This window comes from Ochotona princeps, chromosome 19 (genome assembly GCF_030435755.1).
Source record: "Ochotona princeps isolate mOchPri1 chromosome 19, mOchPri1.hap1, whole genome shotgun sequence".
Taxonomy (NCBI): Eukaryota; Metazoa; Chordata; class Mammalia; order Lagomorpha; family Ochotonidae; genus Ochotona; species Ochotona princeps.
In genome coordinates this window covers 49,040,277-49,067,411 of record NC_080850.1, presented here as the reverse complement: position 1 = coordinate 49,067,411, position 27,135 = coordinate 49,040,277, and the positions used below count along the sequence as shown (strand labels likewise).

Genomic DNA, 27,135 nt, shown 5'->3' with positions numbered 1-27,135 from the left:
GCCCCTGCCCTGCCCATGCACACGAACACTGCTGGCTGTGATGAGGGCACAGGCCTGGCTGCTCAGCTCGCTGTGGCACTGGGGCATCTCAGGTGCACACACACAGCAGAGGGGACCAGGGACCTGGGAGAAGAGGATGAGTGCCAGCCCTGGCCCTGCTTTCCTCTGGACACAGCCTCGGGAATGCTGGGTTAGGCACTAGCCCTCCACAGCCCCATGACGCCCTGCCCGCCCGCCTGCAGGGAGGGGCTCAGCGCGCTCTTGGCATGGAGGAGGGGCTGGGTTTGCAGAATAGCAGCTCCTGGCTTCACTGTCCCACCCATGGTTCTTGGCTAGCTCTGGGGGGCAAGCTGCTCCTCCTATCCCCAGTCCTGGGCCTGCTAAGGGTCCCCGAGACCCCCTCCCTTAAGCTCTTGAGCACAACCTAGTGGGTCACACCAGCCTTGGCACGGGAGGAGGAGGACAAGGGCTCGGTGGGTCCTCGGGCTCCTGCAGGCCCTGTGTGCCCTGGGAGCAAGGGGCGGGCTGGCCAAGGTGAAGGCTGCTCTGTCTGTGGCACAGCCGCAGAGAGCAGGGGCCTGGCCTCCCGTGCACTCAGGTGGCAGTGGGAGACGCCTGGGCCTAGAGGGCTGTCTCGTTGGTGTGTGGTCTCGAGTGCTCCTCCTCCAGCAGGGCGATGCGCTGTTTGAGCATCCGCACTTGCGTCTCGTGCCGTTCCACCATGGCCAGCATCTGCGCCTCCAGCTTCTTGAGCTTGTTCTGGTGCTTCTTCTTGGCCTTCTCGTAGGCAGCCACCAGGTTGCTGGGGGGGGGGGCGGGGAGGTCAGCCCGCCACGGCCGCAGTCTGTGTGGTGGCATCTGGCCGGGCACCCCCACTGTGCTCAGAGCACTCCAGACCACCCCAGGACACCTCAAACCCAGTTGGAGTCCTGTCTAGGGAAGGCCACCCACACGCCAGGTCCCTTGCTGGCCCTCAAGAATGGTCTCTGGCCTACCAGTGTCAGTTTCATGACTCCTGGTGCGTCATTTCCCCCATCTCCTTCCTGGGAGGACCCAGCCCGGGCGCTGCCCATGGGGTGCCCTCACCTGTTGGCACGCTTCAGGTCGTTGACGAACTCGGCTGACTGCTGGTGCCGGACCTCGCTGCTCTTGGTGAGCCGCTCCAGGGCGCTCACCAGCTCCTGCACTCGTGCCTTCAGCTTCTTCTCGCTGCCCGGGAGACAACACGGGCGGGAGTTGAGGGAGCCTCGCTGCTGGCAAGGGCCCTAGAAGGGCACCTGGGCGTCCCATGCTGGCATCCCAACCCCAGAAGCAGCCTGGGACCTAGTCTTCTGCCCGGCCATCCCAGCCTGCCCACGGCACAGGCACTGGCCCTGCTGCAGGGCACGCTCTGCTCCAGAGGTGGACTGGGTGGCTCCAGTATCAGCTTGGTTCCTTGCCACTGCCACTTGCCACGTGGCGCTGGACACCAAGGTGCTAGTGGGGCAAGAGCCCTTCCCAGTGTCCCGGAGTGGCCATCTGTGGGGTGATGACAGCTGCCCCCTCCCCATACCGCCCTGCCCCGTGTTAGGGGAAGGAATGTCTAAGAGGGGCTTGGCCCGGAGCCAGGCCTGTGAGCCTGGTGGCATGGGCAGTTAATGCCCAGCTCAAGCTCCAGACTCTAGCCTCCTGTGGATGGGTACCCGGGCAGGCTTTGTGCCCATGGGGGTGGGGCGGGACACCTGGGCTGTGATCTTGGCTCCGAGGGAGCAAGTGTAGGGCAGGCACGTGGGTGCCCATGGTGTCCCGGCTGCGAGCATGGCTGGACCCAGCAGTGTGACCCAGCATGTCCAGGCTCCCAAAGCTATCTCAGAATCAAGGCCTGGTGGGCACAGCAGCGGACATTCAGAGGGGCAGGCTCTGCTTAGTAAGACTTAAGTCTCCAGGCTGGGGTGGGGGTAGCTGGCTGGAGTCCCTCTCAGGTGCCCGGTGGTCCAGACCCAGTTCTCACAGACCCGCAGAGTGGAAGCCTGTGCGGGCCTTGGGGCTCTGCCTGGGCGCCAGGAAGGCCTGAGCCTGGCGGCGTTTCCTGCTGGAGCCACAGGGTGGCAGTGTTGCCCACACCTCTGCGGCCAGGGGAAGTGCGAGCTGTGAGCCCCACGCTTGGGTTCACGCTCCTTATCTGTCACTTTTAGGCTGAGCAACAGCACAGGAAAGAAATTGCAATTAAGGATGAAAAATTTGCAACAGAACTGTTGTCCTTGGTGAGTGCACCACCCGCCCTGGGCTGACTTCTCTACCCTTTGAGCCAGCGGGAAGGAAACTTGGTGGAGACGCCACCAGCTGCCTGCCCTGGCCACTCCAGCCTGGGGACTGGCCCGGGGCTGACCAGGGCAGGGGAGTGAAGGAGGGGTGGTGCTACCTGGCTGTGTGCTTGAGGGGCTGAGTCAGAGAAGGGCGAGGAGCCTGGGAACTCCTGGCCCTGCCTGGGCTTAGGCTGGAGGGACTGGCTCCTGGCAGTCCAGAAGTGCCAGGGCACATGGGTGTGCGTGGGCCGTGCTCCTCCCTCAACTCGGGGTTCTGTGAAACGACACACGTGGGCTCATCTGCCTGGTCTACGGCTCTGCTGAGTTTCGCAGAAGTCTGACTTCACAACCCCAGGCCTGGCAATCTCTCCAGCAGCCAGCCTTGCTCGAGGGCCCCCGGGGCTCAGCCCCGCCCATTTCTGGGCTGTGTGACCCTGCGTGTAACAGGTACCCACGTCTGGGGCAGAATCCTTCAAACAGCTGCCCTGAACCTCCCCCTCCTCCCTGGTCTGCATGGCCCCAACGCCTGTGCACCACTTAGACACCTGAGACAGGACCCTGACCCCACATGCTGGTTGTCATGTAGCTCCCATGGTCATTTCTGAAACAATGGAAGAGCCCGCCTTACTAGCCCACCTACACTGGTGGCAGCCAGACCTGCTAACCATGCACATGCCTGCTGCTCCGCTCTAACAGCAAAGGGCCATCGAGCAACCAGCCCATGCCTGTCTGGCACTGCATTTATCAAAGAAAAGTTCTCTGTTGGGGGCCTAGTGTGGGAACACAGGGCCTAAGCCTCCACCTAAGGCTCCTGGCTTCAGATCAGCTCCGCGCTGGCCATCGTGGGCAGGGAGTGAGCTACTGGATGGAAGGTTTCTCTATCCTGATTCTTCTAAATTGGCTTCTCAAAAACAAAAGATGGGCAGAGTTGGACTGTCACTCCTGCCTGGTGGCAGAGGGGCATCACACTCACAGGTGAGCCACAAGGAGCCGTGGGACTGATGTCCTGGGGGTGGGGGATAAGGGAGTCCCATCACACCAGGGCCACGGGGTGCCTGGGAAGGCCATTGAGTGGGGTGACACAGGCTGACAACCTGGGTCCTGGTGCTGGGCCTGACTGCAGCCCTGTGCAGGGTCTTGGCTGCCGGGCAGCCCTTGCCTGAGGGAGGGGCCTCCTCAGCGCAGCTGCACCCTGCTCGTGCCATCTCAGGCCTCTGAGCTGCAGGCACTGGGACTGGCACCGGGCTCAGCCTACAGGGCTCCCTGTGGGACCCTACAAGCAGCTTTCCTCCCACCCTGGTGTGGTTGGGCCATCTGCTCTCTGCCTACCCCGAGCAGAGCTGCCAGCCAGAGGTGCTGCTGGGTGTGAGCTGAGTGCAGCACAGCATGGCGAGCTCGGGCTGCCAGCAGTGTGGTGGCCGGGCACCGCGATGTGCAGAGGGGTGACCTCGCCCATGCAGTGCCTTGCTAATGGCCTGTGGAGAGCAGCAGGGATGGCCCGGTGCATGGGAGACTCTAACCCTGCCTTTCAAATAAACATTTCAAAACAATGAAAGGGCAGATGCATCACCAAGTAAAAACAACAGAGGCCAAAGACCATCATGAATGAAACAAAAATCTGAGCTGGACAGCCCGCTGGACTTGGTTCCTCTGGGGTGGCAGTGCCCCCCAGGCAGCCAAGGGCGTGGCCACCAGAAAACTAGAACTTGTGATGTCCTTGCGTTCCGTTCCCACTGGCTGACACTGCTCTAGAGCCCAGGATGTGGGCACAGACCTAAAGGGTCTGGTGGGGCGCGTTTCCTGACAGGAGGGACAAAGGATGGGTGGGAGGAACAGATACGACAGCCCCACGAGGCTTCCCTGCCCAGGCAGCCCAGCAGGCCTCGGCGGGTGGGCCTGGCAGCAGCAGCCGGGCCACCGTCATCCCACTCAGTCCTGAGGGTTTGGCCAAGGACAGAACCCTCTTGGCCTGCAGTGCCAAGACCTGTGCATGGTTCTCTGCCTCCAAGTGCAAGGACCTGCATGTGGTTCTCTCCTTCCAGGGTTCCGGCACACTTGGCCTCCACAGCCAGCACAAGCCTAGAGCAGCCCGGCCCCAACCCCTTATAGTCATGAGAACTTGGAGCAAGGCCTGTGCAGGGCGGCAGGTACTCACCGTCGGATGGCGCTGGTGAACTCGGCTGCCAGCTCGCTCTCACTGCATGTCGTCCTGACTTCGGCCAGGGAGAGGGCAGGGGGGGCGGTGTCGGTACACTCCTGAGGACCGCAAATGAGGCCTCCGATGAGCCGCCAGTGCAGGAGCACCCCGGACTCTGTCCTGGCATGGCATGGAGACCCAGGAACAGTGGTTGGGGGTCCTCTGACTGTGTGGGGAAGTGCAAAACCAAAGCCAGTCCCAGCTGTGGTTCTGGTCACAGGCTTCCCGGGGGGCTGAGCACAGCCTGGGTCTGGGCCCTGGTCCCATGGGCACGGAGGAGTCTCCCAGCCCAGTGGCTCCCCGTCAGGGTGTCCACATGGGAGACACCCAGGAGCCTTGCTGGGTTCTGCATCCTCACGGGCAGACAGGCTGGTGTGCACAGGGACCAGACCTGACCTGCCTTCTACCCCTGCTGTGGGTGTGGAGTCTCCAGGGCATGGCCGCCCAAGCCCACGGCCCAGCGCGCTGCGCCCTCTGCACACCCAGCAGCCACTGCCCCATCGGACGAGTGCACCAGGGAAGCGATGAGGCCAGAGCCCAGCCAATGTGAGGCAGGCAGCCACCAGCAGGCACAACCACCTTGGAGTACTGCCCCTTGGCTGGCCCTGACCCTGGGTACCCCCTCTGCCCACCAGTCCCCTGCCAGCAGCCCTGCAGTCGGTCCAGACTCCGCAGCAATGTCTCCTTCGATATCTCACCTCCCATTTGGTGTTAACATTCTAAGACTTCGCAGACAAGGGGTGCCTGTTGGCTCCTGCTGCACATTTATGGTGCTGCCTGTTGTAAACAGAGCAGGCCTACATGTGTCCAATGGGGTCCACAGCATAGTAACGGTTACCTGTTTGTAAAGTCACAAGACCACCAGGGGAGGAGCGCCTGGTGGCAGAGAAGCCACAGCATGAGCTGCATGGACCAGTGGCCACAGCGCCTCACTGGCTTCCCGTGCTCTGCACCTGCTGCACCTGCTGGCCCTGCTCTAGACCATAAAACAGCCCACACAGGGGCTCTTACCGAAACAGCAGTGGGCTCTACTATGAAAGATAAGGTACCTGGTTATGGGCATTTCATTAGCTGAACAGCCCAGGGGTGCTATAATGTCAGGACGAGGAAGTTACCCGGCTTTCCTGTCAGATGTCTGTGCTTTGAAGCCAGCCCATAAAACATGCTGCTTCTCTCAGTCCAGCCAACACACAGAACACGGAAACACTGAGTTCCTGGCTTCAGGGAGCAGCCTGACTGCCTAGCGATGCTGACATCAGTGCCTGGTCCACTCCCCAGCACCGGGCACTGCTGGCCCTGCCCACTCTCCAGCTGCCTGACCCCGGAGCTGCTGCCTGTGAGTTCCACAGTTTCCTCTCCCCACTGGTCAGAGGTCCTTCCACAAAGCTCTCGAGTGTGTTCCACACCTGGATCGTGGCCCCGAGTGGCACCGGGAACATGATCCTTGTCCATGGGACAACTGGACCTCTGTCCACCACAAGCAATGTGCCTGCGGATGTCAGAGCCACCCACACAAGCAAATGAATGAAGCAGAGGCTGCCAAGGCCTAGGGGAAGCTGGCCAGGGGATGGCCCACAGGGGCCGGCAGCCACTGGTGAAGCACCTGTGGGCGCTCGGCTGCCCAGGGATGCCCACTCAGTGCCACTCTGGCCTGCATGGTCCCCTCCTTTCAGGGACACAGCTCACACAGGGACCTGGCTGCTGTGCTGTGAGAAGCCACTTCCGGAACCAGCAGGCCAGATCTGCCAACAACACTGGGTCAGGAGCAGCCCCCTTCAGCGGGAACAGAAAGTGATGGCTGGCCCTCCCCAACATGGGCAGTGCCTGCCAGGGGCACGGAGCCCCGTCGGGGATGACGTGCTGGGAGGCTGCTTTGCACTGATGCCGTGTGGGGTGCGGGCACCTACCTTGGGGGGCTTGTCCTTGCTGCCCCCGCCGCTGCCGCCGGAGCTGAGGGAGCGGGAGTGCTGCTCTCGGTGCTCCTCCACCTCGGCCTTGAGGTGCTCGATGTGCACCAGGTAGGCCTGCTCCTGAGCTTCCCGCGTGCTCAGCTTCAGCTCCAGCGCCGCCTTCTCCTTCTCCAGCAGGTACAGCTGCGCCTTGAGCTCGGCCATCTCCTCCTGCAAGGTGGGACACAGCGCGCCTGAGGCCGGGAGGGACGAGGGGCACACACGGCTGCCCCACACAGCTAGGACTGCTGTGTGGATGTGGCCACGAGCCCTGCTCCTCCATCAACACGCAGAAGTTACCGGCGAGCAGTCGGGCTCCCCAAAGAAGAGCTCCAACATGGACCCCTGGCCTGGCTGCAGCTCAGCTCTCAGGCACACGGGCTGCCGCCGCCCAAGGCCACAGTCTCCCATGTGTGGAGGGACGAGGCCCTTTGATCCCACCCAGCTGCTCTGCTCCTTCTGAGGGCCCGGAGCCAAGCGGCGGAAACGGATCCTCCCTGGGGGACTTGTAAGGGTGTCTCAGAGAGGCCTGGTGGGTGCTTTCCAAGGAGAAGGACATAGAACCAGGACGCCCCTCAGCCTCCACTGAGCAGGTATGCCGCTCAAGTAGCTTACTGATGCCCCTGCCCTAGGTGGCTGTCAGCACCATCTGTCCCTGTGGGGCAGATCCACCTCCCCATGACCATGGAGTCAGGTGTGGGGCTGCTCTTGGGAGCCCAGGCTGCTTCCCTGCCCAAGGGGCCCATGTGGGATTCGACCCTCGCCTGTGCTGACGGGCCCAGCTTCCTGGTGACCTGCATGGCTTCCCCTCAGAAAGACAACAACTATGTGAGTTGACTTGCCAATGCCGCTGGCCTGGCCACCCAAGGAGACCCTCCCCGAGAAATGAACCACAGGCCTTCGGGAACCGTGAGCAGGCCAGACCTGGGAGCGGCCGTCTCCCCCTCCAACGTGGACAGATGGCCAGGGAGGCTCAAGTCACGTCCCCCCCATATTGGGTGTGTAAATCAGTGGGCCAAACCCTGTTCCCTGAAGTGCCACAGTGGAAGGTTTTCCTGTACCCAGGCCTCTTCTGCCATCAGAAGGCAGGTTCTCCAAGGTCCTGGGAGCACTGCATGCTGACCCGAGGGGTCACTCCTAGGACAAACTCATAAAGCAATGAGGACAGAAAGGAAGGGGTGTCCCCAGATGCCAAAGAGGCGGAGAGAGCCCGCTGGGACACAGGGTCGGGGGAAGGCAGCAGAGGGGGCGACAGTCACCGATGCCTCCTCAGACCCTGAGCCCCACTGTCCATGCAAGGGAAGACTGTGGGCTCAGGAGGCAGAACCGAGGCCCCTCTGTGGACAGGGGTCCCCCAACACTGCCTTTGGAGGTGTGCAAGGAAACCCGTCATCTGGGCTCTGGGCGGGAAGCCACAGAGAAACCAGTCACTTGTGACCCATGTGTGTAAGAGGCAAGAATCTGAAGCCAAGAACTCAGCAAAACCTAGTCCTGGGGCTTTCACATCCACAGAGGCCATGCAGCACCACCCCGCAGGACACGCAGGACACAGGACTCCATGGGGCAGAGCTGCATGAAGGTGGATCAAAGTCCGTCCCCACCTGACAGCAGGTGCGGCAGGCGCGGTGAGCAAGGAGCACCAGTACCAGCAGTGAAGAGCCACAAGACAACGACCCAAAGGCACATTAAAGAGTAAAGGGACAGGGCCCAGCGGGGCACGGGACGTTAGGAGAGTGCCCTGAAGGAACCAGGCAAAACCTCACTAAAGCCACTCACAAGCAGGCAGTTACATCCCAAACAAGATGGCCACACCCATGTGACCTGCTGCTCTGAGACTTGGGATGTGTGAGGACATACTCAGGACGAGGCCCCCTGGTGGACCCTCCACAAGCCTGCAGGATGGCACAGCCAGCAATGGACGCTCTGTCCTCTCGGATGACTGCGCACTTGGTTTTCTAGTGCCAAAAAGGACATGGCGTGATGGCTCAGTGGCTAAATCCTTGCCTTACACACACTGGGATCATCTAAGTGCTGGTTCGTGTCTTGGTTGCCCCACTTCCCATCCAACTCCCTGCTTGTGGCCTGGGAAAGCAGTGAAGCATGGCCCAAAGCTTTGGGACCCTGTACCCACATGGGAGACCAAGAAGAAGCTCCTGGCTTTGGACTGGCTCAGTTCCAGCTGCTGCAGCCACTTGGAGAGAGAACCAGCCGACAGAAGATCTTTCTGTCTCTCCTTCTCTGTAAATTTGCCTTTCCAATAAAGATAAATAAATCTTAAAAAAAAGGGGGGGGGTAGGAGAAGGGGCGGATACCAAGGGTCTTAATAGGCATATACAGAAATGCCCTTCCTGGCTGGAGTGACACTGAGTCCCAGGACATGTTGTCCAGGAATGAAAAGCAAAGCCTTGCTCCCTGACCAAAGCAAGCACCTGGGTGTGCAATGAATACCGGCCGGGCAGCATCTTGGTCAGCCACAGGGTGTGAGGGTCTAGAGAGAGGACCCCTGGCTGGGTACTGTTGTGGCCAGCCTGTGGGCAGGGAGGGGCTCCCAGCCATGGCAGCCACTGAGGGCAGAGCACTGAGCAGGTGGCCTGGCGGGAGTACTATCCCCACAAAGAACCGAGTGGATCCCAGTGGGTGAGCACCCACCTTTGTGTGGTGCACCTGCTACCCTGGCCAGGGCCAGGCAAGCCAGGCCTCGGCTCTGGGACAGCAGTCTTGTAAGCAGTTGGAGGTATGGCTGCTACCTGCTAGCCCCTCTTTTCCCTCTCCAGGGCCTAAGCTGAGCCCCATGCAGACCAGCCTGGATAGAGGCGCTACAGGTTCCCGACCCTGAGAGCTGGGGTCAGCGTGGCCCCACAGGCCAGGGCACCTGCACTTGGGAATGACCACTCTGACCCACCTAGACCCCTCATCAGGGGAACACTGAGCCCTCGCCCCCTGGAGGGTGTCACCTGACTGGCATGCTGGCATGCTCCTTGCTTTGGGGGACTCTGATCTAAACAAGAGGGTTAAATCCCTAGCCACAAAGTGGCACTCAAGTCCCTCCGGCATGCCAGGCCTCTAGCCCCGGTGCAGGCCTGCAGTCACAGCCCCACCAGGTGCTTCAAGGGGCCCGCCTGAGTCACTTGCCTAGCTGATCAGGGACAAATATCAGACAGGCCTCAGTGTGGGGGAGCAGGCAGCAGGTGACGTGTGTCAGAACCAAGTGATGCGTGCCCTCCCTGCCGAAGTGTTGGCTTAACCAGCTCCTAGAGACAGGCACCGGCTTTCCAGAAGTCTCCCCTGTCCTTGGGATGCTGGCAGGAAGCTTAGCCAGGGCCTGGTCCACTCTAGATCCTCCCAGGAAGCAGGCAGACCGCTATGGCCATCCCAGGAGGGACGGCACAGGACCTGAGCAGGCTCAGCACCGCCAGCGGCCTCGCCCATCTCCGCTGTGCCCACGTCAGGCTGGCTTCAGTGGGGCAAGCCTTGCAGTCAGGGGTCACGGCAGGCGGACTACGCAGTAGAGGTCTGCTCTGGGGATCTGCTCTAGGACAGTCCACCCCAAGGATCCCAACACAGGAAGCCACGCCTGCCTGCACCCAGCCCCACCTACCTTCATGGCCATGAGTTCCTGCATGAGCACGGCGTTCTCCAGGTCCAGCCGCTGGCTGTCACCCCGCGGTTTGACGTCGCAGCTCAGGGGGTCGATGTGGACGCTCTCCAGTTCCAGCATGGTCAGCTTGACAGCGGCCCGCTCGTTCCGGAGCTGCTGGATGTAGTCCTTGAGCCTCTGCTCGTCCTCCTTGGTGAACTCCGTGTCGCAGCTGCTGGCCGTGGAGCTGGTTGTGCTGCGGGATGAAGAGACGCTGCCCGTGTCCACGCTGCCCCGGCAATCCTCCCCTCACCCCTCTGCCCGGCGCGGCTCCCACGGCAGCCAGAAAAGCCTTCTCCACGGTTCAGGACACCAACAGCATTTTGTTAAGAATGGAAATGCTCACACCAAGCAATTTCCCAACAACAGAAGCTTCTACTGTCTGCCACGATGGTGCAGGAACCCAAACAGGATTTCCAAACAAGTTCCTCCCCAGAAGTGTGTGCAGCTGTTTCACGCAAACGAGTCCAACACAAAGCAGGGTGGCCAGCCATGCTCCCTGGAAGGCGGCAGGCAAGTCACCACGGCGACAGACAAGGGTGGAGGTAATAACTAAGAACAGCGTGTGTGGAAGAGGTGGACACAGGGCAGGGCTTTGCACAAGGGCATGTGAAAGGGACACGGAGGCTGAGCAAAGTGCCATGTAGGTGTGGGCCATAGTAATGCATGAGCGCACACATACACACCCACACACCCCCACACAGTGGCAGGAGCCCCTGGGGCGCAGGGCGGGGGGATGGCATGAGGAGCCTCCTGGGTCCTCCCTGACACCTCCCCTGGTCCTGCTGCCCACTCAGATGCTATGCCCTGCTAACCTTAGCTGCTTGCATCTGGTATCACAGGACACACGGGTGGGTGTAACAGGAGAGTAGCAACCTTGAAAGTGGGGTGCCTGGGCCTCCCTGTGAGCAGGGACGTGCCAGGGCAACCCTGGGCAGTCTCACTGCGTGCTGACCGTGCAGAGCCTGTTGGCCTGTGATGCACACATGTGCACCCTGGGCTGGGGGCAGCGAGCCACCCTGGAAGGCAGGACAGCCATGGCCTGGAGACAGCTCAGCCTACCCCAGCAGCAGCTGCAGGTCAGCTGCCCCGATAATCAGACCTGCTCCAGCAGGTGCTGCAGTGACCTTGGGCTTGGCTGTTGCAAGGCACCAGGGCAGTCTGTCCTAAAGCCTGGGAGAGCAGCAGGAAGGTCAAGGGAAAGCACACCCTGCAACTCGCCTCCCCATCCAGGCAGGAGGCCCCTCCCCACAGCCTAGACACGACCAGACGCACCTGCGCTCTCAGAGTGCATGAAGATCAAGTTTCCTGGGAAGGGAGAGACGAGGCGGAGTGGAGCCCCTCCCCTCATCTGGTGCTCCTGGGCAGACATCAGTCCAAGGCCTGGCGGGGCTTTGTGCCAGAGAAGATGTGGGACAGGAAACACCTCAATGGCTGCATTTCCCTGGGGCTGCCCTGGTTCCCCCTACCCGTGCAGGACAGGAACCAGCAGGTTAGCCCAGTGCTCAGCAGTGCCTCTCCCAGGGCGGCGATGCCCTGGTGCCCGGCCACGCGCCAGCTGCATTCACGTGACTAATGTGAGAACCAGAGACCGTGAGTCAAGGAGCCCTGTCACGTGGGAGGTTGTGTCCGGCCACTGACGCCGGGAGAACGGAGCGCAGCGTTCTGCCTGCAGGTGGCCTTGGAGCTCAGCACAGCGCACCTGCTCTCCTTGGGTTCCAGCCTGTCCTGAGCCAGCTGCGTAACCAGACCACCAGCTCCTTACGCTACATGTGTGTAGGTACAGGCGCCCACACCGCAATGCAACAATACAGCCACATCTCCAGAGGCAGGCGACAGGTGCCCGCCAATAGAATGACCACCTCCAGGTACACACGCAGCGCCACCCCCAGGGAGACGGGAACACAGTGGCACATCTTGGGGTAGATTTTGTGTGGCTACATCACCTCACATTGGTCCTGTCCCCAGGCAGAACCCTAATCCCCAGGGTCACCTCTTCCTCTGAGCATCCTCTACTATCTGCAGATTTCCTGACCTTATCTATAAAAATCAGCTGTTCCCCAACACCGTGTTAAGGCATAAATGAGGGAAAATTGGCGATGTTTAGCACGGTGACCACACAAGGTCAGCACTAAATAAATACACTACTCATCCATTCAACATCCTGGGTGGCTGCTATGGTGGTTAGGCCACAAGCCCTGTAAAAATCCTAGTCCTCAGAGATTCATATTTTGGCAGGAAAGACAGGAAGTGGCAGACGAAGTGTCTTGGGAGTGCAGGAATACCAGGAAGAGGCTTGGGGCTGGGTTCGTACTGAATTCCATCTAGAGGCACATCCGAGTGGCCTGACGAGATGTCAGAAAGGGGGCTGTGTGGCCACCATGCGGAAGGGTGATCCGAACAGGGGACATAGCACCTGCAAAGGCCCTGAGGCAGACAGAGGGTCAGCAAGGACACTGTGAGTGGATCTCCGACATGTTGTTAGAAGACCCAGGAGCTTAGTGACAAGGACATATGCGGGACCCCTGGTAGCCACGCCGAGACACACTGACGAGTTCTGAAGCTAACGGCCGCTCTCTGGCTGCGCCTTCCTGATGCGCAGGCATGCAACAGCTCTTCCTCAGTAAGCGCAGGCCGCTGGCGTTGCCAGCCCGGGCCTGTCCCGACTGGCCACCGCTTGGACCCACTCACCCTTTTAATGCTGTGACTCCACTGTCCTCAAACCTTCTTCCTGTGCCAGGGAAATCATGGTCTTCTAGACCAGCCTAGAGGGCAAGGCCTCGGCCTCTTCCAGAGCTCCGCCACCCTCCGCTGCAACTAGAAGCTCACACCCGGTGTGAATCGCCCCCAGGGGCATCTGGGCTGCCTGGGTGTTCTCAGCCTGTTCTCACCGGCTCCCCACAGGACACTGAAATCAAAGGCATTTGGTTCCAGCCTTCCAAGCACTCACTGCTATGGCTCATCCTGTCTTGGCCACAGGCCCTTCTGCGGAGTCAGACCCACCAAACGAGCTGGATCATAAAGTTCGACCCAAAGGTGGGTCTGGATAAGAAGTTCTATCTCTGGTTTTTCCTTCAAAATAAGTAAATTTTTAAAAGAGAGAGAAAGAAAGGAAAAGAAGAAACAAATACTCACCCACTGTCAGCTAACAGCTGACTTCTGAAGTTTGTTTCTGGGGCAGGTGCTGTGGCACGGCATCCTTTACAGGCATGTCAGCCTGAGTCCCTGTGTTGCCACTGTGCACTTCCACCCAGCTTCCCATTACTGTCTGGGAGGAAGCAGACCATGGCCTGCCTGGGCCCTGCATGTTGGAGGGAGCCCGCACTCTTCATCTCAATGCACAGAAGACAAACCAGTGGAATATCCTGAACCCCCAAATCTCAAAACCTCCCGAGCACCAGCAAGACGCGACAGGTGGAAATGCCTGACCACTCATGGTCCAGCACGCAGGCTTTGTGCAAGGTCTATATGAAGCAACTTTGTTTATACCTGGGTCCTGTCCACAAGACATTTAATTTCTAAGTGCAAATACTCCAAAAACCAAGAAATCCCCAACACAAAACACTTCTAGTCCTTTGCCTACCAGAGAAAGTATACTGAACTCACTAAAACCCAACTTCTAATAAAAAAAAACCAACTTTTCTAAGAAAATGGTCTCCGAACCTCATACATCAAAATTATTTTTTTACAAGTATTCAAGACCAAGATCTCCAAATTCACGTGATTTATGACAAAAAAATTCTTTGGGGATAGGAGGTGTGGTGACGTGCAGCCCCGTACCCGCACTCTCCAGCTCGCCGGGCAGGCAGGACACAGCCCTGTCCACACTGGAGGGAGAGGAAGCAGATTCACACTTGTGGGAAAGTCAAGTTTGAGAGCATCTACTTCTGTACTGAACTAGAAGAATCTGGTTTTCAGGACAAAGTGAGTTATAATCCCTGTTTCCTAAGACAACCAGTGCTGGAGCCCAGAGGAAACGAGAGCCTCGCGTGAGCCCTCGCACCTGGCCAGTGCCGGAGTGGCTGCTCTCCTGGGGCCATGGACGCCGTGACGTGTGCAGGCAGGCGACCAGGCCTTGCCCGAGGGACAGAGGCATGGAAATGAGACTGTCAGGGCTCTCTCTTGGTATCCAACCCACCTTCCTGCCAACCTGGCCGCTTGATCTGCAAACAACTGATGTGCAGGAGTGTTGAGGGGCCTAAGCGCAGAGCCTGGTGGAGTTCTGGGTTTCAACACAGGCTCCTCCTCCACAGGCAGACAGCCCTGAGCAAGCCCCCTACCCACCTGAGTCTAGGTTTTCTCACCTGAACAGGCTCATTTAGCCTTCTTGTCTCTCCTGCTTTGGCAACCAGCTAAGAAACCAAGAAGCCACGTTCCAGACCAGGGCTGGGACATGCAGCCTGGAGCCCCAGAAACTGCCAGCAGACTCAAAATTCAATAAACTTCCTGTGGACTATACTGTTTCAGCTGATAGGTTTGTAAGGCCTGACAATGATTTCACAAATATCCGAATGACCTTGACAGAAGTAAGTTTCCTCATCCCGTAGAATGGTAACTGGTACATGGAGGTGTGTAGGACTCTGGCGGTCAGAAACGAGAAGACAGCGGGGACAGACGCCGCCTCCAGCTGACGCAATCCAGCTGCCTCAGCTGGGCACGGCCTCCCCGCTCGCCTTTCTCCAGTGCCCACAAGAGCTTCCTAGATTCACAGACACAGACCCAGCCTCTGGCTGCTAAGCTGGTGCATGAGTGCGGCTTCACTCTCCAATGGACAGGAGACAGGAGAAGCAGCTCGGGTCTATGGGAAAGGACAGACCCACCAAGGGTCAGAGCCAAGCTAGGGTGATCTGCGTCGCCACTGCTTGGGTACCACGGGTAGTGAGTAGGCCTAGCCCATCCCAGATGTCCCCAGAAGCAGAAAACAACGTGTAGGAGACTGAGCTGGACAGAAAGGCAGCACAGGCCCCGTCCGTGCCACCTTCTACGGCAAAGCGCCCATGTCTCTGGGCTGTGTCCCACACCAGCTGCTTTCCCATGCCTCACTCAAGCCTTGTTCCTTGCTAAGGGGAACAGGCAGTAGACGGGGTGTCTGGGCGGGAGTGAGAGGCCGGCGTTACCTGGTGTGGCTATTGGAGGAAAGGCTCTCCCAGGGCTGCACGCTGCAGCCCGTCACGGCAAAGGCTCCGCCGCAGCTGCCGTCCAGCTTCATGAGCAGGGCCTTGGCGGCGTTCTCGGCCGTCTTGCGGCAGTCATGGGCACGCTTTAGCATCTGGGTGATGTTCTCCTCCCCGGACTGGTCTCCTGCATGCCAGAAAAGCCAATGAGTTAAGCCCTGCAGTTGGACAGGGCAGCTGGTAGTGTGCACCATTGATTCCTGGTTGCTCAGGGCAGGGGTGGCCAGCCGGCACGGATAGCTGTGTGCTGGCCTTTAGGCTGGCATTGGGATGATATCTCTCAGCCCCAGCTCCACTGTTGTTAAACAGCATGTCAGCTGGGCACAGCGCAGTATTCCAGTGGGTGAAGTCGTCATCTGACACGTGTCGGGATCCCATATGGGCACTGGTTCCTGTCCCAGCTGTTCCACTTCCCATCCAGCTCCCTGCTTGTAGCCTGGGAAAGCAGCAGAGGACAGCCCAAAGCCTTGGGACCCTGCACCCGCCTGGGAGACCCAGAATAAGTTCCTGGCTTCTGGCTTCAGATCGGCTCAGCTCCAGTCACTGCAGCTAGTTGGGGAGTGAACCAGCACATGGAAGATCTTTCTCTCTGTCTCTCCTCCTTTCTGTAAATCTAACTTTCTTATAAAAAAAAAATCTTAAAAAAAAAGGACAGGGCCCAGCGGCGTGGCCTAGCGGCTAAAGTCCTCGCCTTGACCGCCCCGGGATCCCATATGGGCGCCGGTTCTAATCCCGGCAGCTCCACTTCCCATCCAGCTCCCTGCTTGTGGCCTGGGAAAGCAGTCGAGGACGGCCCAATGCATTGGGACCCTGCACCCGCGTGGGAGACCCGGAAGAGGTTCCAGGTTCCCGGCTTCGGATCGGCGTGCACCGGCCGTTGCGGCTCCGTTGGGGAGTGAATCATCAGATGGAAGACCTTCCTCTCTGTCTCTCCTCCTCTCTGTATATGTGGCTGTAATAAAGTGAATAAATGACAGTGTGAGCTGCGAGACGTTGGCCATGTGAGGCTAACACGCCCTCACTGCCCGGCTCTCGCTCAGCTCATCCTCCCATGTGCACTTCCTTGTAAACAAGGGCGAGGTGCTCCGTCTGTCCACAGCTCCGGTGAGAACACTGTGGAGAGTCGAGAGACCAAGCTAACAGTTCAGATGAGAATGGTTTAAAAAAACTACACATACATGAACATATACGAATATTACACACATGCATAAACTATGTACGTTGTACCAACACAGACCCTGAGCCTTCTCAGAGCTTGATAATGGTGGGGACACAGCTCCCCTGGGGGCCACACTGCTTCCAGGCGTGGGAGCCCAGGTAGCTCACACTGTGTGTGTTCAAGGTTGTTCGGAAATGCAAAACTACACAGACATTCAAAGTCCTGGTGGCAATCGGGCAGCAGGGTGGTGGCGATGGCAAGGAAAGGGACGGGCAGGCAGCAAACCCTGCTGCGCGACACTACAACGGTGGATGCACAGCCAAGAGTCTGCCATGATGCCAACCATGGGCCCTGGGCAGAGCCGGGCTGACCATGTGTGCATCTGGCATGCAAGTTAGGACGCTGGCATCCCAGACGGAGCACATGGTACTATATGTGCAGTGTGGCAGACAGCAAGTGCCTCAATGACCTGGGTCTCCCTGCCTGGGAGACGGATTCTTTGTTTAGTCCGGCCCAGCTCTGGACATCACATCCATTTGCAGAATGACAGATCTTTCTCTCTCTCAGGGAAACAAAACCAAAGCTATATTGGACATGGACATCCCTGGTTTGCCACCTCTGCAACAGATACAACTTTGGGGATACACCTGACTTCTCCTTTCTTCAACCCCACTCCTCTGGCCTCCCAGGGCACAGTCTGACAGCCAGCAGCGTTAATTCATCTTGAGTGAAGACAGTCAGTGCAAGAACCAGAGAAGGCCACAGGAATACTGTACACAGTGTCGCCAGCTTGCTCCTGCGTGGCTGCATGGCAGTGCGTCATACAGGTGTAGACTAACAGGCAGGCACTGTTGGCAGAACGGGGAGCTGGCCCCTTTTGGGGGGGTGCCTTAGACCAGCCTGGGCCAGGTAAGAGGGCAGAAGCAGGTGGGTGCGACTTGCAGGCTAAGACCCACTGGGCCATCCTGTGGCCACTTCCCGGACCATCCGTACACCATGCTTCCCTCTATTTTCCCATTCCCTTCAGCAGCTGGCCGCCTGATCCTGTCCTGAAGCAGCGCGAGGCCTGCCCAGCTGCAAGCGTGGACCTTCTCATCACCGACATCACACACCTTAAATGCAGCCTTCAGCGCCTGTTCAGCTCCTACTCGGAAACTGCTCTGAGGAGGCACAGGCTTTGTAAACGCCTTCTAGGACAGAACGGGTTAAACCACCTGGTACCAACTGCCAAGAGGAGAACTGATTTCTCCCTCTTAATTGATCATTTATCTTAACACACATACATTTTTAAAAGCACGGACAACAGGCCAGGATCATTTTAGGATCTGTTTCATATGAGGAGTGCAGTTTTACGATCTAGTTAAAGGGCTCTGACAAATGAGGTTTCTAATGGAAACGCTGGCAGAGGTTCCACTCTGGAGCTGGGAAGGTAATACTATTAAAAAAGAACAAGAAAACCCTGGAGGAGGAGGACTGGGTGGCCACCCATACCAACGAGGGCCTGCTCCCCCCATGGGGAACCCGGAGAGACAGCAGGACACCGACACCCCAGGACGCCCCCTAATCCTGTGAACTGCGAAACCAAGGAGAAAATACCTGTGGAAGTTCGGGCCAAGGTGACCCCAGGCGTAGGGTGGTGCCGGTCAGGACGGGGTACACCCTGGACAGTGCTGGGAGGCAGCTCAGGGTCCCCAAAGAGCTCAAGCCACCACAGGGGTCACCATCTGCACCTGGCCTGAGGACCACCCAGTCTCTCTGGCTTTCTGGTTACTGGTCCTGGCTTCTGCAGAGAAGCTGCTGCCGGCAAGTGGGGGTGCAGCCACATTACCAAGAGGGGCACTCTAGTGGCTCAGTCTGTCCTCTCCAGCCCGGGACCTGCTGCTGCCCCCCACAGCCTGTTTTGAATCAAAGCTGAGGGACAGAGGCGGGGTGAGGGGCGCAGGGAGGACCTGGATGGACAGGTCCTGTCAGCCATGTGTGTTGGGGCTCACAGGGCGAGCATCGCTTACTTAGAGGAAACCTGCACAGGAAGGGGACATGCTTGGATGACGAGCAGTGAGGGGAGGCAAGGGTCCAGCCCTGGGCAGCTGGGCAGCACGAGGGCAAACAGCGTGGCAGTGGGTCCACTCAGCATCACGACCGCCTCCCTCTCTAGGGGAACCAGGAGAGGATGTCTCCCAAGGCCCCTTTGTTTTCCCCTTGCCTGTAATTCTGTTTCAACCTCAGTGCTTGTTGCAGCAACAGCAAATTACCTCAGCCATGAGGGAAAATGAAAAGCACATTGGGCAAGTGTCTCGTGCTGCTGCGGGAGCAGCAGGGGTATCCTGGCACGAGGAAGGCAGGCCCGGGGGACTGATGGGCAGACGGGGCACTCACCAGGGGAGGAGCCCACGCCGGCCGCTCGGAACTGGCCCAGGATCAGGCTCTGCTCACTCTCAGCCAGCGCCAGGAGGAGCTCGTAGGCTTCGATGCACTGCTCACTGGAACACAAGCACAGGATGGGGTCTCCAGGGCAGCGTCAAAGCCAGGGCTGCTTCCTGGGACAGGCCTTGGCCTTGCCGTCCACCAACATAAGTGGGAGGCCACCCAGGATACCCCTGCCCCCGGGCAAAGGGAGTGCCCCGATCTGCTGGCTTGGTGGCTGTTCTTGCTGTACCTTCTAACCGACTGAGTTCTAGAAAAGGACAAGCGCAGAGGGGGCCTCTGCTCCTTGGAGGACTGGCTAGAAAAGACGTGAGCTGCCCCATGAGGACCCCACTGTTGGCCCTTATGCCCCTGTACCAAGCTTGGTGCCAGGCCTGATCTGTTTCGCTAAAGAACGGGGCAGACGTGTGGCAATATGTAACACCACTGCCTGCAATGCTGGTATCCCATATGGTGCCGGTTCAAGTTCCGGAGACCCCACTCTGGCTCCCTGCCAATGACCTGGGAAAAGCAGTGGGGGATGGCCCAAGGGGTCTGGTCCCTGCTACTCAACGTGGGAGACCTGAAAGAAGCTCCTATCCCCCAGCTTCAGCCTGGCCCAGTGCTGAGAGAGTGATCCAGCAGACAGAAGAACTCTCTCTGCAACTCACTCGAATAAATGAATAAATCTTAAATAAAGAAAAGGATGTGACAGAAGGGGAGAGAGAAACACATCTTTTATTCACTGATTTCCCCAAATGGCTGCGCTAGGCCCAAGTCAGAAGCTTAGAGCTTCATCCAGTCTCCCGTGGGGTGAAGTGACCCACGAGCTTGGGCCATCCTCCGTTGCTTTCCCTGGAGCATTAGCAGGGAGGGAGCCTGGAGCGAGGGAAGCAGCCAGGACATGAACACACACCCATAGAATCTCCAACATGGGAGATCCAAACAGAGCTCCTGTCCTGGCTGGTTGCAACCAGCTGAGGAGTGAGTCAACAGATGGAAGAAAGCCTTGGTTCTCTAACTCTCAAATCAATGAATAATTTTCAAAAATGGCATAACAGGTTAAAAAAAATCACAAACTGAACAAACAGAACGCATTCTATTTACAACATAAATTAAGTATAAAAATATAATTAAGCACCAGAAAGAGCAAATGAATATGTAACATGAAATTGGTATTTTGAATGGCACTACTTAACACTGTAGTTGAATATGCCAGCAGAAAAATGCCTCTTCACTAATGTCACACCCATGGCCTGTGTGCTCTAACTGCTCCAGCAATCCTGATTAATTTTAGTACATGTTATGCCAGTATTTGTCTTCTAAAAGCTCGTTTTCTGTTTGGACGCAGGAGGTTAGTTAGGGATGCATTTCTGAAAAACCTCAGTGGCTAACGGGGCCGGGCACCGTCCTCCCCACGCCTGCCTGCGGTCTACCTGTACTGCAGGGCTAACGGGGCCGGGCACCGTCCTCCCCACGCCTGCCTGCGGTCTACCTGTACTGCAGGGCTAACGGGGCCGGGCACCGTCCTCCCCACGCCTGCCTGCGGTCTACCTGTACTGCAGGGCTAACGGGGCCGGGCACCGTCCTCCCCACGCCTGCCTGCGGTCTACCTGTACTGCAGGGCTAACGGGGCCGGGCACCGTCCTCCCCACGCCTGCCTGCGGTCTACCTGTACTGCAGGGCTAACGGGGCCGGGCACCGTCCTCCCCACGCCTGCCTGCGGTCTACCTGTACTGCAGGGCTAACGGGGCCGGGCACCGTCCTCCCCACACCTGCCTGCGGTCTACCTGTACTGCAGGGCTAACGGGGCCGGGCACCGTCCTCCCCACACCTGCCTGCGGTCTACCTGTACTGCAGGGCTAACGGGGCCGGGCACCGTCCTCCCCACACCTGCCTGCGGTCTACCTGTACTGCAGGGCTAACGGGGCCGGGCACCGTCCTCCCCACACCTGCCTGCGGTCTACCTGTACTGCAGGGCCAGCCTCAGCGCTGTGGCGTTGGACTCGTATTTTCCCACCAGCATACTCATTCGCTCAGCGTTGCTCTTACATTCCTCCAGGGTTATTGTCAGAAGGTCATTTTGAGATTTGAGGTGCTCAATGCGGCTACAAAAGAAGAAACATCACATTTGCAAAAGGATTGTTGATTCACTCACTACTATTTTAGTTGTCTCGTCTGGACTCAAGTCAGAAATATGTCAGGACACAGACTTACCAGGTGTTCTAACAAATGAAGATGACAAAAGCAAAGACACAATTCTAAGTACTCAGTAAATTCCATGAGAATCAGAAAGGAAAACAAGCCCCCTGGCTGTTGCTCCTGATGTGTGCTGAGCTCGGCTTGGAGGACACACCAAGGCAGGGAGAGAGCTGTGAGTCCAAGGCCTCGCGAGAGCTCTGTCAGAGGCACCAAATCCCACTGCAGGGTAACAAAGGAGTTAGGAGTACAGTGGCTGGGCCCAGAGCAATGGTGCAACAGCTAGATCACCTTACAAGTGCCAGGATCCCATACGGGCACCAGTTTGTGTTTCGACTGCTCCACTTCCCATCCAGCTCCCTGCTTGTGGCCTGGGAAAGCAGCAGAGGATGACCCAAAGCCTTGGGACCCTGAACCCGTGTGGAAAACCCAGAAGAATCTCCTGGCTTCGGATCAGCTCAGTTCTGACTCGGTCATTTGGGGAGCGAACCAGCAGATGGAAGATCTTTCTGTTTCTCCTCTCCATAAGTCTGATCTGCTTTTCCAACAAAAATCAACAAATCCTTTTCAAACATGTCTTTAGTTGAAAGGTAGTGTGACAGTGAGGGCGAGGATGAGATTGTCCACCTGCTGGTTCACCCAATAGCAGGAGCTGGGCCAGGCCAAAGACAGGAGCCAGGAGCTCCTCTGCGTCCCCCAGGTGGGTGGGCAGGAATGCACACACCTGGGCTCCTTCCCAGCATGTCAGCAGGAAGCTGAACAGGAAGCAGAGTAGCTGGGACTTGGGCCAGCACTGAGGTTGTATGTGGGCATCCCAAGCCACAGTTTAACTAACCGGCTGCACTTCTGTGCCTGCCCAGCCTTGGCTAGAGCATCCTCCCATTAGCGCTTCTTCTCAGATGAAGAGCAGGCATCGAAGGCAAGGCCCTTTGCCCGAGATCTGAACCAGGCAGTGTGTGTGGGCAGATTCTGCACTCTGAAACCACTCCTGGGGAGAAGCACCAGGTGAACCGGCAGGTGGGGGGGTGCCTCAGGATACACCCTGGGGGTGGGGGCGCCTCAGGATACACCCATAAGAGCTTCTATGGGAGACGGATCAGAAACTGGGTTGTATCCAGGGCTCTCGCAGGATCCACACCAGCAACTAGCTCCTGGGAGCACAAGTCCTGGGAACATGTACGTTTTGCAGGGTTTAGAACTGCATAGGCAGCGCAGTCAGAAAACAACACAAATGCAGCCCTGCAGCTTCTCCACTCTCGATCCCGGGACATGAATGCTAGCACGAGGGGGCCTGCATTTTCCCACAGAACATGCTCTCTTGTGCTGTGACCACCGTCTTAACGACACTCCTGTTGCTTTCCATCCGGCCTCGGAGACCGTTTCTCTTCCGCCTGAGAGGCTGGTGTTCCCGCAGGCCTCGGCCCTGCCTCTGCTGTCCTGTCGTGACGTCACTCAGGCCCGACTTCAACAGGTGCCTGTGTTTCCACAGCCTGGCACAGCCTGTGTTTCCAGCTCAGGCCTCTGCTGCATGCCAGCCCCACAGAGCCTGCTGCTCCTCTGGCATTTCCACTGGGCCACACTGCCACCTGGGCCTTAGGACTCCCCAAAGGGCACTCCTGGTTTCTCCCACACGCTGGCCGCCTTTTCTCAGTAAATGCCACCCCTCAAACCCGACTACTCAAGCCAAGTTGTTTTCTTTAGGACCACCCCTTTCTCTTACGTTCCAGCTTAACCCTCCTGTCAGACACCGCTGCCGGCTCTGCTGAGGGGGTCCTTCTGATGGCCTTTTGGGAGCCTTCTCTTACTATTTTTTAGTTTACCTTCCCTTATGTCGCTTTTGTATGTCAAGAAGTCTAGTACAGAACAGGTGTCGGACACAGACTCGCTAAAGCAGAAAACATCCTTTCATTGTGGGGAGGCCTCTGAGGAGATCCCAGAGGGTGAAGGTGCCATTTTTTGAGGGTCATCCCTCCAGCTTTGAGACAGGTCATCAGGCACCAGCCATCAGGCTGCAGAGAGAGGTTCTCTACTGTCATGACCACAGCAGGGCTGGATGTGCCCTACAGCTAGTCGGTGCCTCTGCACTCAGGGCATGCCAACGACACCCCCTGGGAAGCCTTTGTCTAGGCTCTCGTAAGAGACTGAGGACCTACTCCAGACAGGACTCAGTGGCTGACCGCGACAGCCTTCACTTAACGGCCCAGCACCTGGCCGCCGCAAATGCCACTCTCCGGGGCACACAAAACTGAGCAGAAAGGCGCCAAGCACCCCCAAATCCAGCAGAACCAGCAGAAATGAAGGAGTTCCTCAGTAAACAGGCCCCTTGACAGCATGATTTCCGCCCACTGCCAAGGGCACACCTGGCTCCCAGGCCAGCAAAGGCCAGCAAGAACGGCTGCTGCATGGGACCCTCGTTCCTCAGCATTCCAGATTTAACAAGGAAACCATTAATGTCAAGGCTCAAAATGACCCAGATTGCCACACTGTTTAGTTTTCAAAACTCCCTCACATGGCTTCAAATCGGGAAGGATAAACACGCCAATTGGATTCCATTTTGCCACCCACCAGAGGAGCAGACGAGGCGGCAGCGGTGGGAACCGGCTCTGCGTGCCTTCCCGATTAGCTCACGGGCCTCCCAAGCTCTCACCGCACTGTCCCACCGAGGACGGGAGGCTGGAGGTGGCCACACCACCACGGCTGTGGCTGTAGACTGTCCTGTCGCTGCGGGCCCTGCTGAGTCAGAGTGGTCGCTGTGGCTTGGCCAGGGTCCTCCTGGCTTTCTGAGCCTCGTCGTGGGATGACACACAACACCAGTCCTTGCCCAGAGCCCAGAGGGCAAACTTGTGCTCCCTCTGCTGTGTGGCTTCTGGGAGAAACCCTGAAACCAGTGCACGGTCAGCGGATTCTCAATGAGACAGGGCAGACTGTGGGGACTCAAGGCGCATGTGCTCAGAGCACAGATCCAAGGCAGCCATCAGCAGAGCAGAGTCGGAGGCACGGGCCTGGCCATGCTGGCCGAGACTTGGCCAAACTGCCTCTACCGGGATGCTGGCCGGCTACATGATCCCATGCAAAATGAAATGGTGAGGTCCCTGGCTTATGAATTATTTACAATAATGGGAGTAGAGCAGCTGGGCACAGGACTGCTCCTTGGGTGTGTGTGACCACAGGGCTGCACCCCTAGAAACCAGCCCTGGCGACTGTTCACACACTCCCGACAGTCCAGACGCTAGACTCGCTCCACAGTGGTGCACAAAGCAGCCAACGCTCACACCGGGGTTCTCCTTACCTGTTCAGCCGCTCGGTCTCTACCTCAAACTCCCGGATCTTGCTTTCGGAGATGGCGGAGCCGTGCGAGTAGAGCGTCTGGAAAATCTCCTGGATGTTGGAGCAGTCTTGGAGCGAGTGGGCCAGGTGCTCGGCCACACTGCTGGAAACCTGTGCACATGAGCGTGAGCTGCCCGGAGGACAAGGTCACCATAGGGACATCCCCATCACTGTGGCTGCGACTCTGCCGGGGCTCCTCACAGCGGAACAAGAGACAGGCTGAAGCATGCACTGCTGGGCACAGCACGGGGCCTAGTGGACCCGGCGTGCACCGCTGGGCGCAGCACGGGGCCGGCAGACCCGACACAGGCTCCACATTCTGGATATGAAACAGTTTGGAACCTCTCCCCATCCTGCTGCTGCGGGCTGTGACCCTCAGCACTGTACTCCGGGAGCAGGCTGTCCCTTACTCCCACCATTTGCCTCCAGGCAATTGCTGTTCAGGGCAAAATTCAAAATTAAGAATCTTTAAAATGCTCCTCAGGCTCTCCCCAGCCCTGGCTGCCCTGGTCCCAACCTGCAGCAGGAGCTGCCCCCTAGGATCAGAGACTGCTTCCCGCCCTGGGCTCATAGGCTCTGGGCCGGAAACCCGGGCAGGCACAGGCCCGCTCAGGAGACACGTACAGATGGGAGGCTTTGCTGACTCTCTTGGTCTCTGCGTAGGTGAGAGAAAGCAGATGCCTCAACCAACACTTTTGTCGGAAGTACTGGGGGCTAAACCTGGCCATTTCTTTCTTTACTTGAATGGTATTGAGTGTGTGTGTGTGTGTGTGTGTGTGTAAGGAGGGGGATCTCTCTTTTTCATTTAGTAAAGGGAGAGAGATTTGTTTGATCTGAAGAGAAAAGGTCTCTTTTAAGCCTCAAGAAGTAATTCACCATATGGAAACTGGTGCTTGTTTTGATTTGAGCCTCAGGAAGGAAGCAGAGTCATACCGAGCTGGCTTACTGGGGGGAGCTCTGGTTGTTCCTTGGTGTCAGCAGGCAGTCTGCGGAGCTCCTGCAGCCCAACCCTGCCCGGCCCCAGGACCACTCACCCCTATGCTGCTGATCTCCGAGCCTAGGACTGGCCGGTCAGAGGAGGAGGACTCGGACCTCGTCTTCGAAAGCTTTACCCTCTCAGCAATCTTAAAAAAAAAAAAAAAGAAAGAAAAAATGACCAAGAAAGTACATATCATGTCCTGGATAAAGTGTTGGGGGTAGCTACGCAGAAGGCTTACTTTCACCCCTATCACCTCCACAGACCAATTCTGTAAAGAGTTCACTCAGCCAGCTTGTCTACTGTCACTTAGGCTGAGGGGTTCGGGTCATCAGCACAGCTGATACTGAGCTGGATGGGGCTGCATGGGGCTGCTCCATGCAGCGCACAATGTCCAGTGGCAGCCCGAGTATCTCACCACGAGGTGCCAATGGCTGCGAACAGAGTCACTCCACATGGCCCACTGTGCCCTGGAGATTATCACTGTTGCGGACAAGCACTGCGCTAGCCTGACTCACTACACGTGACTGCGGAGAACCAAACTTGCTGTGGAGACATGACTGGGGACGTGTGGTGCTGCATCGTGGGGCAGGCCCTGTGAGGCGGTGGCAGCCACCAGGTAGGGCTGCCGCTTGTAGCGGCCATGGCCTGCCCAAACTGATGTGCGGTGTGCTGGCAAAGTGGGGGGCTCATGGCTCACACTCAGGGTTCCCTGTTGGGCTGGCCCTCAGTCCTGGCACTCCGTGTCCAGCAGGAGGTACAACACACCTGGCAGAACCGGCCCCGCTCAACAGTGATTTGTCAGTCATGACATCCTTCAGCCAGCTGAGGAATGAGATGTGGGATCCAGGTGCAGCTGAGACACACATGAAGCACTGGGTGGCTATCTGCCTGTGGCTCCAGGGCAGGATGCCTGCCTGGTGGCCAGGCCCAGACAGCAGGAAGTGCCCCGGCCCCGGCCCATGCTCACCTTGGCAATGGGAATGTCGTTGCTGCTGCTGCTGGCGCTCAGCTCCCCAGTGCTGGGGTTCACAGGCCGGCTGGCGGCTGTGAGGCGGCCAGGGCTGGAGGGGCCGCTGGCCTGTATGCTCTGCAGCCGTGTCTGAAGCTCTCGAACCTGAAGGCACAGTGGTTTTCAGATATGGTTGGCAGGTGCTCCAGCAACCGGCATCAAGTAGACATAAATGAGTCAGCCTTCCTGGGGAGCTAGAGCCATCTAGTTCACGTCAGAGGTCCTGCATCCCTACCTGGGGCTGCCCTGGCCCCTGCCCGCTCTTCATAAGCATGAGGGTGCACTGAAATCCCAAGTCATGGAAAATCTTTATGGAGCATTTCTTCACCAGGCCCCAAGTGCCTGGCTCTGTGCTGGGCCCGATGGGTGGAACTGCAGGAGGAAACCGCCTCTCCTGGACCCAGAGTTCAGAGGAAAACAGAGACAACCGCAACACAAGTGCACTCGAGCCCACCAGAACCTCTGCTTCCACGGGAAGTTGCCAGTGGGACGCAGTGAGCGACTGGCATCAGTGTGTGTGGCAGAACTGGGGATGGGGTGGGAGGCAATCGCTCTCACAGCTGCATGGCACCAAACAAGCATGGCATAGGGGTTGTCTCAGAGGGCACCAGGGTTTGCACTGAAGACAGGACCCCAGGGGGTGAAAGGGTCCTATGGCCCTACCCCTGGGAGTTCTGGTGTAATTGGTCTCAAGCTCATTAATGGGCGCGTTTAATAGCTCCCATAAGATGTTGATGAAGGCCACAGGCAGGGCAGCACTGACCTCAGGGTCTGAAGAGGTGGACTGAGCCAAATCAAGACCCTAACCCTGGAGCCA

At 58.1% G+C, this 27,135-nt stretch overlaps 1 protein-coding gene across 1 annotated transcript in view; it reads right to left on the bottom strand.

The window, feature by feature from the left end:
- Positions 1-621: 621 nt before the first annotated feature.
- Positions 622-27,135, bottom strand: part of MCC (MCC regulator of WNT signaling pathway) — a 207,440-nt gene continuing 180,926 nt past the window's right edge. Inside the window, exons 7-17 of the mRNA XM_058677491.1 lie at positions 26,277-26,423; positions 25,365-25,454; positions 24,293-24,441; positions 20,772-20,912; positions 18,778-18,881; positions 15,186-15,369; positions 10,030-10,264; positions 6,390-6,602; positions 4,441-4,541; positions 1,087-1,209; positions 622-802 (exon numbers count right to left, since the gene is read on the bottom strand). Of these exons, the coding sequence (XP_058533474.1) occupies positions 622-802; positions 1,087-1,209; positions 4,441-4,541; positions 6,390-6,602; positions 10,030-10,264; positions 15,186-15,369; positions 18,778-18,881; positions 20,772-20,912; positions 24,293-24,441; positions 25,365-25,454; positions 26,277-26,423 (1,668 nt within the window). The remainder of the gene's footprint in view (positions 803-1,086; positions 1,210-4,440; positions 4,542-6,389; positions 6,603-10,029; positions 10,265-15,185; positions 15,370-18,777; positions 18,882-20,771; positions 20,913-24,292; positions 24,442-25,364; positions 25,455-26,276; positions 26,424-27,135) is intronic.